Source organism: Cynocephalus volans, chromosome 5 (genome assembly GCF_027409185.1).
Source record: "Cynocephalus volans isolate mCynVol1 chromosome 5, mCynVol1.pri, whole genome shotgun sequence".
Classification (NCBI taxonomy): Eukaryota; Metazoa; Chordata; class Mammalia; order Dermoptera; family Cynocephalidae; genus Cynocephalus; species Cynocephalus volans.
In genome coordinates, this window is record NC_084464.1 from 98,857,936 (window position 1) to 98,868,632 (window position 10,697).

The window sequence follows — 10,697 nt, forward strand, 5'->3', positions numbered from 1 at the left end:
TTATAAAAGGGAAAAATTCTGACTGTATAAGGTTTTATATATTTCTTTAAGAAATTAATGAATCATGGAAACATATAGGAGTGATAATTAAAATGATTTAAATAACAGTACAAGAACAATTTTATACTGAATAGCAAGAAAATAAGCATCATTTTTAAAATCCAAGGATACTTGTAAAAATCAGTCCTGTAGAAGGTAGCAACATTAATCTTAATAAATTACAAAATTATAGCTATAGAGTCTGCATTCCCTGACCATATTTCATACAACTGAAAGTTAATATTTAGGGGTAAACCACTGAAAAAATATTAAATTATTTAAAAATTTATTTATGATATTATAATGAAAAATAGCACTTGTTTTAAAGAAAAAGTCAAAACTGAAATTTATGATGATATAACAATATGTAATGAGATATGGATAATAAAATAAAGTAGAAGAAAGAGCTAATAAGGATGAAGTAAGAAATTAATTAAATAGAATTCAAAACCTTCAAAATCAGTAGCCTGAATAAATTAACCATGATTTTTTTTTTTTTTTTTCATTTTTGGGAAAGATCAAAGAAGGCAAACCACTGATGAAACGGAAAATGAAAAAATATGGAGAAAACAATATCAAAAATTAAAAGGAAATATACCTATAGGAACAAAAAATTGTTTTAGATTTTGTATCAGCATACTTGAAATTTGTAAGAAATGGTAGTTTTCTAGTAAAATACAAAAGAAAGTTAATTTTTGTGTGCAGAGAGAGGTTTAAAAAATATAAATTAATCAATTATGCTAGAAAAAATTTAAAAGACAGTTGAACAAATGTCTTCCCCAAAGCACCATATTTACTTGTTAGTTCTATTCAACCTTCAAGAAACAGTTGATTCTTACTTAGTTTGACTAAATAATTCCAAAAGGAAAAAGTTCTAAATAAAATGATTATCCACTTCAAATGGCAAATACCTACAAAACCCAGGAAAATTATTTAAAAACTATTAGAAATAACAAGTTCAGTAAGATGTCTGGAACAAAAAATATATACAATTCAGTAGGGTTCCTATATTACAGAAGATAATGGGAAACATACATTGAAAACAGCATCAATAGATATACAAAGAAATCTTTGGCATTTTATTAAAAGATATGAAAGACCTATATAAATGGAGAAATATGAATTTTATGGGAAGATTCAAAATTGCAGAAATGGCCATTCTCTCAAACATTTGTATTTTTAAATTTAGTATAATTTGTAAACTTAATGTATTCCCAGTTAAAAATTCCAATGAGACTTTAAATACAGAATTTGACAGGCTAATTCCAAAGTTTATAAATATGTTGTTATAAAGTAAGACTTTAAAAAATTTTTTATTGAGAAAACTTGTCTTCCCAGATAACATTATGTACTGTAAAACAGCAGAAAATAAAATAAAGGGTATGGCTTAGCCTCAATATGGGGATAGAGATCAATGAAGCAACACAAGTACAATATACAGAAACAAGGCATTTCATATGAGAATCTTATATGTAATTCAAGAATCATTTAAAATAGGGCATAAAAGAAATGTTTAGCCATAGTCTTATCCCCATGATATTAGTCTAGGCAATATCCTCATGATATTGTTCAATGCAATGTGTTTGCAAATCTTAATGACAATGTGAATTAGAGTGTCTTTTAACTAGGGACCGTTTACCCTGAGATCTCAGTTTGCTATCACTCTTAAAAATCACTGAGGCTTTTTATTTGCTCTGTAACTTCTTGCAATTTTTATATATATCCTAATAGAGGACGATCTGGTTTGTCCAATACTGGTATAATTGAGCTCTGTAAGAGATGATGTGGCTCACTGTTGAAATATTTTGTTTCAAATAAAAATGCAAAAAATTAGTTTTAATTTTCCTTTTGCAGCTTAAAGATTCAATAGTTTGGGGGTATTAGGGCTACTGGGGGAGAGAAATAGCTAAATAGGCAAGCATTGTATTTTTTTTTTTTTTTTCGGTCCTGTTCATAAAGCTGCCTCCTCTTTCTACTTTACAATCCTGAAACTAAGACAGCATCTCTCAAATTAGCTGACTGACAAAAGCTTTTACTGCCATGCCCCTCAGTGCCTTTCAGTGAATTCTCATTGGCATTTGAAATCTGCAAATAGGAAAGCCTCCAGCTTCTGGCATGAGGTCTGAGACTGGATAAGTGATTTGTTTTCCACAAAAGAGGTCCAAGGGCTGCTCTTCTGTCCAGCCCTGCTTATAATCCTGAGAGACAGGAGCTCAAGAAACTGGCTATTATAGTACTTTCAGGAGGTAAACTGAAAATGTTCTGATGCATGAGGGTTGGCTGGCTTTTCTCCTCTAAAGCTTCTGTGTAGAAGGAGAGCATGGCAAAGAGTTTGACTACTAATTGTCTGTGTAAATGTTGCCAACTTACTTGATCTATGCTTCAGATTTATATCCAATAATCAGAAAAATTTGGAAGTCGACAGACTGTTTTCCAAAACTTTTAGAACAATTTCTTGGCCTCATGCCTGGGGAGGAAGATTATACAGTGCAAAGAAGAATAGACCCAGAACTATGAGACTGGAGCTTCTCCCAGTCCCAGTTGAGTAGCTCTGGAATCTTCTATTAGTTCTTTGATCTTTTTGACTCATTTGTAAAATGACAGGATGAAACAAACCATAAGATAATTTGATTTATTGGATTTTTTCATGACTTCTGTTGTGGTGGTGTTTTAGAACAGGTATATTTTATAATTAAATGTAGTAAATTATATTTTTATAAAGAATAGAAAACTTTTCCTTTTCTTGGTAATAGAAAGAAATGTTAATATGTTTAATTAATGACAATACCTTACTAGAATTATTTGAGTACTAAGTATATATGAAAGGAAAAGATTAATGTTGTGAGTTGTGGAGCCTACAGTGCACATGACTGACCATGTCTAAAACTTTAAGAATATAATGGTTTCCTTAGTAACTTCTCTTTTTTCTTGCTAATCTTCAAAGCAAGAAAATAATCTTCCCCTTTTCCTGCAATTTGATTAATATTGATTTTCTTAGCCATTTCCCCTAAAAAATAGCCCTTCATTTTATCAATTTTATTTTTTAAATACTCAAATGGTAGCAATGTATTCATCTTACTTTAATGTTTATTAACATGTTTCTTATTCTTGGGTTTGTTTCATTGTTCCCTTTCTACTCTTTTGAGGTGAAAATGTTTTTCCTCTATTTTCATTCCTTTTTATTTAGGGATAGAGAATTTTTAGGGAATGAATTTGTTCTCACAGTTAAGCTTTTATTATAGCTCATTAGGTTTGATTACATAATGTTTTAACTAATATTAGTCACTAAATACTTTGTAATTGCAATTTTGATTTATTAACTTCAATCAGTAGTCATTTTTGCTGAGTGCTTTTAAAATTATAAACAAACAAGAAAGAATAACAAAAATGTTTGGTGTTTTAGTTACTTGTTTTGCATTATCTTTAGCAAATGTGGATTCTTTTGGGGGGGAAGTGTAAATAAGTAAAACTAAAATTGAAATCTTGATTTTTCAAAGGGATTTAGATGATCAATTCTTTTATATACTTGTCTGCGTATTTGCTGGAGCAAGGGCTATAGCACTGAGTAGGTTTTGCAGAGTATGAAAATTAAAGCTGGATTCTTTCCACTATATTCTCTCTATTCTACATCAGTCTTTTGAGTGAGCCATGGTGGAGATGTTTGGTAGATTCTGTCATTGGTTAGCAAATATTTCTGTTCTCTCCTAATGGAAAGAGCCAGTATTCTTTATGGCCCATTGATATTGGGTTTGGCCTCGTGGCTTGCTTTAGCTAAGGAGATGTGAGAAAACATAATGTATACATCTGCTTGCATGGTTGTGCTCCTGTTCTCCTACATGAGAAGAGCACGCCCCCTTCTGCCTATGACCCAGAATGACAAACATGTGGAGCTGATTTGAACCTGATCCATAGCCTGAAACAGAGCCATCACAGCCAATCCAGAGACTTTATGTGTGAGAAGCAAATGTTTATTGAAAGCCACTGACATGGTGAAGTTGTTTGTTTTACAGCATCATCACATCAAAACTTCACTGAATTAAACCATCCATCTAAGTAAAAGAAAACCAGGCAGATACAGCGATTCTTTCACTTTGCTCAAGACTGTAGGGCAAAACAAGTGTGTCATTTAAATAGTTTGCTGCTTTAAAAGCAAATTTATGATGATACATTAGTTGCTTAGCACAGTGTCCTATATAGATAAAATGAAAACTTACTCAGAAAATATTGTGTTGTATCTGAAGGAAGAATTACCCAAGGTAACATATAAGAGTGTAAAAATGCCTATACACTTGCCAATTTTTTTTCAATTGAAGTTAAAAAATAAATACCAAAGCTACTGAAAAATCTGATTTCCCTAGCAGTTACTACCCTGGTAATACTAACAATATACTGCAAAAAATGAATTTGACCTTAGTTTGGACTGACAGGATCTTCCATTATGTAATATTTCTGTAATCTCATTTTATTAAAAGTAAGGAATATTTTCACCAAATACCATCTGAATTTAAAGTTGATTCTGTGAAAACTAGTAGCACTGATTAATGTAAAATACATTTTGCTTTAATTGGGTAATTGAAAATAAGGGAGATTTATACTGCAATAGCATAAAGTCTCTATTCCGTAAGTACTTCATAGAGCCTGAAACCTAAAATTAAAACAGTATCAATATCAGATTGCCATAAAGATTTTTTTTACTGCTGTTGGTAAGTCAGTAAATTTAGGAGCAAAAGTGAAAATCCTCATATTTTTTGTTTTACTAGTTTTGAATAGATTGTTATTAAAGGGCATTATCATCCATACTATCTACATTACTGGTTAGAAATGTTATACAAAATTATTTTAGTAGGCATAATTAGTTTTTCTTGATTTATACATAGCCAGCATTTTTTAGTTCAAAAATTAAAATCTGTATACAATACTTTAAAAATATTCTTTGTTACTGCTTTCTACTATTATCATAGAGACATATAAACCATATCAGTACCTTAAACATTATGAAAATTATTGTCCTTTATGTGACAAGTGGATATTATTTTTCAGTAATTTTGTTATAAATTCTTTGAGCAGTAGTATACACTGCTCTTTTTATAAAATGCTCTTTTATGTAGATTATTTTATAAAATGCTCTTTTAATGATATAGAAGAATTTGTCATTTAAAGAAATTTGCTGTTGACTCCATTTATGTAAAATTAATGTTCCACACCTGAAAAAAGAATCCAGGTTTTTCTGGACTATATTTTTGTTTTTGTTTTGTTTTGGGGTTTGTTTTTTGTTGTTGTTTGTTTGCTTGTTTGTTTGTTTGTTTTTGCCCTTTTCTTAAAAAAAGAAAGATATGTCTGAATATAGAGTGTATCCTATATCTCATATAGAATATAAATATATAAGATATAGCCTTTATAAAAAATAAACATATACAACATTTTGAGCTCTGAATTCGGATTGCTTAACTGGGTGACCTCAGGCAAGTTACTAAACCTATCTTAACTTGGATTGCCTCGTTTAGGAAACAGGTAATTGTAACTACTTTTATGGAGCTGTGAAGATTAACTGAGGTAATAAGTGTAAAATGTTTAGCTTATTGTTTAGCAGAGGAAGCTTAGTAAATGTTACTAACTATGAATTTTCTGGTGACTTCTGTGTTCAATAAATATCCATCTTAAATTAAATAACTTAATTAATTAAGTTACATTATTAAATATATGGATTATACTTTCATTTTTATTTTTACATCATAGGTGGTTTTTTCTCTAACTGATTTTTTGTTTGTTTGTTTTAGGTCACTTTTCACATAGAGCCATATAGCAATCGAGATGATCAAAACATGTACAAAAATGTCAAGTATATTATAGACAAGTGAGTTTCTTCAGTGTTTATAATAACTTTTATATGATCCCATTGGATTGATAATTATTCTTATGAGTACAATGAAATTATATTGGAGACACTTAAATGTTTTATAATATGACATTTGTAATGAAATTAAGCTGTTTTTGTAAGGAATGTCACAATCATTTTGAGGAACGTTTCTGAAGTTCCTTATAATTTACTCTGTGTGAATAAAGATTGCTATTTTTATTTATAATTTCTGTTATATTGATATTTTAAATTGATATTTTTTTAGAAGTCTTATGAATACAGAGGTTTTTAAAAAAAAATAAGGTTCAGATTTTGAAATGTGAACTGATTTTTAGCAATGGACACACATCTAATATTTTCATTTATATCTAATATGACTACAAGGAAAGAATTTATTAACACAATTTTATTTTATTTAAGGATTTTACTGAAAATAGTCTATGACTGATACCATACTCTTACAAAGAAACTGGTCAGTAACAGTGGACATTTATTAGTGATATAAAAAATGCAGTTTATGTATTCATGTAGAAAATAATGGGCTTTTTATGGCATTAGTCATCATTTGTAAACTTCAGTATGAGATCACTAATCTCTTGTTTGGTAGTATCTTCATGTATCTAGTGTCTCGTTTTCTAATGTATGAAATTAAAAATGCATTTTTAATTATTACACTTACATAACTGATTCTCCAAAGAAGGTGAATAATGTGCTTAAACTGCACTGATTACCTTCATTTTCAATACATCAATAGATTTTGTCTATGGTAAATGAATTGTGACTATTCATTTAACTTTTACATATGTTTGTATTTTAGATATGGAAATCATCCTGCCTTTTACAGGTACAAGACAAGCACTGGCAATGCTCTTCCTTTGTTTTATGTCTATGATTCCTATATTACAAAGCCTGAAAAATGGGCCAATCTGTTAACCACCTCAGGGTCTCAGAGTGTTCGCAATTCTCCTTATGATGGATTGTTTATTGCACTTCTAGTAGAAGAAAAGCATAAACATGATATTCTTCAAAGTGGTTTTGATGGAATTTACACATATTTTGCTACAAATGGCTTTACTTATGGCTCATCACATCAGAATTGGGCTAGTCTAAAATTCTTTTGTGATAAACACAACCTAATATTTATCCCAAGTGTGGGCCCAGGATACATAGATACTAGCATCCGTCCATGGAACACTCAAAACACTCGGAACCGAATCAATGGGAAGTATTATGAAACTGCTCTGAATGCTGCACTTCAGACCCACCCTAATTTAATTTCTATCACCTCTTTTAATGAGTGGCATGAAGGAACTCAGATAGAAAAAGCTGTTCCCAAAAGAACCAGTAATACAGTATACTTGGATTATCGGCCTCATAAACCAGGTGTTTATCTAGAGTTAACTCGCAAGTGGTCTGAAAAATACAGTAAGGAAAGAGTAACTTATGCATTTGATCACCAGCTGCCTGTTTCTTAATGTACTTTAAACTTAAAGTTTAAAAATTATTGAAATACCTAATTTTAATAAATGTCTTTTCTTTTGAGTTATGGAAAGAAAACTGTCAAAATCAGAATGTACTGTTACTGTTATCTTTAATAAAAATAATTTGTACTGCTTTAAACGTAATGTTACCATTGCCATCCTTCACAATACTGTACTGAGAAAATATCTGAGGGAAAAATTGTGAAAATAACATTCCTTGAGCATAATTTGCTGCATGCATTTCTGACTGAAACTGAATTTCTGACTTGATGATAATTTAATTTTCATTTCACAGTGGATTAAAGCTTGTGTTGCATAAAGCAGTTAGCACACATTCAAATCCTACTTGCATCCTGGGCCCAAAGAAATAGGAGGATGTGTATATTTGGCATATCTATTGAAGAAAAAGACCTAAAAGGGGACATGTTATATTTCTAATTTTTTTCAGTGATTCAGTCAACTTTATTGTGTTAGTATTTAGACTCTGGATAACTGTCCAGTAATGATGAAATTCTTAATAATAATAAGATGACTGTACCTATCAATTTTACTGTAAACCTAAAACTGCTTCAAATAACAGTCTTTTTTTTTTTTTTAAATTATGTACCTTAAGCCTTACTGTGAACCATATTGTGTTAGGAAGCACAATATGTATTGTCATTTGCAGGTTGATTATCTGTAGCATGCTAGGTGTTTTGCATGTTTAGTGTTTCTGCTTCACTATGCTGAATTACTGATTTTAGAACCTATGGAGAGTACTTTAATAAAAGTTAATTGCTTCCCAATTATTAGGAAAACATTTGTTTCACTATTATTATGAAGATATAATGCCCGAAATATTATTTTTTAGGACACCTTCTCAATCTTTAACTTGTTATTATTCTACCATATGTATCTTCAAATTTAATGTAATCAGAGACCAACTGTTAGCTGAGAAAGAAAAAAGTTAATAATATCCCTGGATTATCTTTTAATATTTTTAGTTATTTTTACCAAAAGTAATACAGAAAATTTACTTATCATTTCAGATTTTAGAGACATGGAAATGAAAATTCTTTTATATCTAAAGAACATCCTGAAGTTTGGCTTTTGATTAAGTTTAACAGTTTATAATAATGATGACAATAATGTTGTCACTTAAAAGACAATACTTTAAATTCTTGTATATAATAATATCCCCATTTAAAAATGTTATTCTTTTATGGTGCCTATCAGGTTAAAATACTTGTGATTAATAACTGTTTGTGATATTGTGACAAATTGATCACTTGTATGCTAAAACTAAATCTCTTAAAAATCTGATATATATGCTATTGCATAAATGTTATTTCTTAGATATTTAATTCTCTTAAGAGAAGTAAATTTTCAGAGTATAAAGACATTCAGAAAAATAAATTAGCACTGAAATTTATCATAAAACAGCCCATCAGATGGTAAAATTTAAACAATGGTTTTGAAGTTAAATATCAAGTTTTTGTGAAGAGGCACCATTAATGTTAAACTTATTTATAACTTAAGAATTTTCCAATTCTCAGAGAATGATCAGGCCATAGGAAATTAGTACAATAGTAATTATTTTCTAGGGGAAATTACAAGTATAAATCACTATATTACTGTTTTGATATAACCAAGCACCTTCATAGGCACAATCATACAAATATAACCTGTGGATTTTTTTCTTATGTACAGTTAGCCACTATGTTTTATTTTAGAGATAAATTATAAATATACTTAATAATAATCTTTTAGTAATATATTTTATTAAAGTTTTCTTTGAGAACTATCTATTGTAAAGGAGTTTTTGTCATTACTTATATTGTATATTTGTGCTCACTGTGACAGAAAATGAATTTTATGAAATAGTTCTGAGATTAAGGGAAAGTCTATAAAAACAAGTCAGCAAATCCTCAACACAGCTACCACCACTTTCTATCTTGTTCCTGTTGCAGACATAGATAATCCATTTCTGCATACTTTACCTCTGAGCTTTGTTGTGATTCTTCAACATATTACCCCAGCCAGCCGTAGCAGTCAGATTTGAAAGTAAGACAGATTCTGTCTTCATTGTACAAAGTTATTCTCCAAAGAAGAATGTTTGGAATCTGATCTCATTATGGCTAACTAGTTTATAATTATATGAATATCTGCTATTTTCCTCATTTAAAAAAATAATTATTAGGAATTACCTCTAATAATTTTGTGAATTCTGAAGGAGGAATGCTTCCAAAATCATCCTCTGGTATTCATTACAGCTGCTTTTACCATTTGACTTGTAACAGTATAGATTGCATGATCATAAGTATGTAAGAGTAAAGAACTGACTTCTTAATTTTAAAAAACTATGAATTCAATAAACAAAAATAACTTAAAACAAAAAGTGATATAATATATGCAGTCATGAATCACAATGGATTCTTTTATGCTATTCATTTTTTTATGGTTTAATTAGTCTAATTGTTTTGACTGTATAGAAACCAAATATTTTATTGCTCCCTTTTGGACTAATATTGTCAAAAACTGCTGTTATTAATGTTTATTAATATTAATGTTGTATATTAATATTTTTCTGTTTTAAGACTAACTTAAGAAACAACTATTTTGTTATAAAGTAGTTAACTTTCATCTAATAAAAGCATACATGAAATACATTTTATCTTAAAGAGAAATGAATATTTTAATATCTATGAAATATTTTAATTTTTGATTAACAGATAAAAAGTAGTATTCAGTCAGCATTCTTTATATATTTTCTCTATTAAGATATGCAGCAATTAAAATAGATAACTTTAGCAGTACACACTCTTTAAATCTTTGAATTTATTATAGGTGAGTATACACACACACAGTTTTTAAAAATTTGGGAAATGTTTTTCCATTGTTTTCTTCTTTGGGTATAATCAAATATTAGCTCTGACATCTATTAAGAAATTGTCTTCTAAAACAGCAAGAAACAAGCTACTAGAGAACCTACCAGGTTCATAAAAATGTGCTTTTTCAAAATGATCATAGTTATTCATAAATGTGATGAATTCTCCTAAACTCTGTAGTGCCTACAGAAACAGTCCTTAAAAATATACCTCTAAATTTTGAATTAATGATCAAGCACTCTCATGTCCTGTAATGTAGAAAAGCAATATTTATTTACAATCAGCAAAATTTCAGTTATTTTTATAAGTATTTGCAATTTCAAAATAAAAAATTGACCTAGCCACAGAAAAGAGCTTTATGGCTCACAGCATTTATTTTTTTTAAAATGTACTTCAAATTAAATTTTATGCTACTTTGTTGTATATCCACAAAAAGGCTAAATATTATTATGG

The 10,697-nt window shown here is 29.3% G+C and overlaps 1 protein-coding gene across 3 annotated transcripts in view; it reads left to right on the forward strand.

Annotated features, from left to right (window-relative positions):
- MANEA (mannosidase endo-alpha) overlaps nt 1–7,625 on the forward strand; it is a 29,331-nt gene extending 21,706 nt beyond the window's left edge. For all 3 annotated transcript variants that reach the window (XM_063097561.1, XM_063097560.1, XM_063097558.1), the window contains 2 exons: nt 5,817–5,893; nt 6,714–7,625. In XM_063097561.1, coding sequence (XP_062953631.1) covers nt 5,817–5,893; nt 6,714–7,371 — 735 coding nt within the window. In that variant the 3' untranslated portion in view covers nt 7,372–7,625. The remainder of the gene's footprint in view (nt 1–5,816; nt 5,894–6,713) is intronic.
- The last annotated feature ends 3,072 nt before the right edge of the window (nt 7,626–10,697 follow it).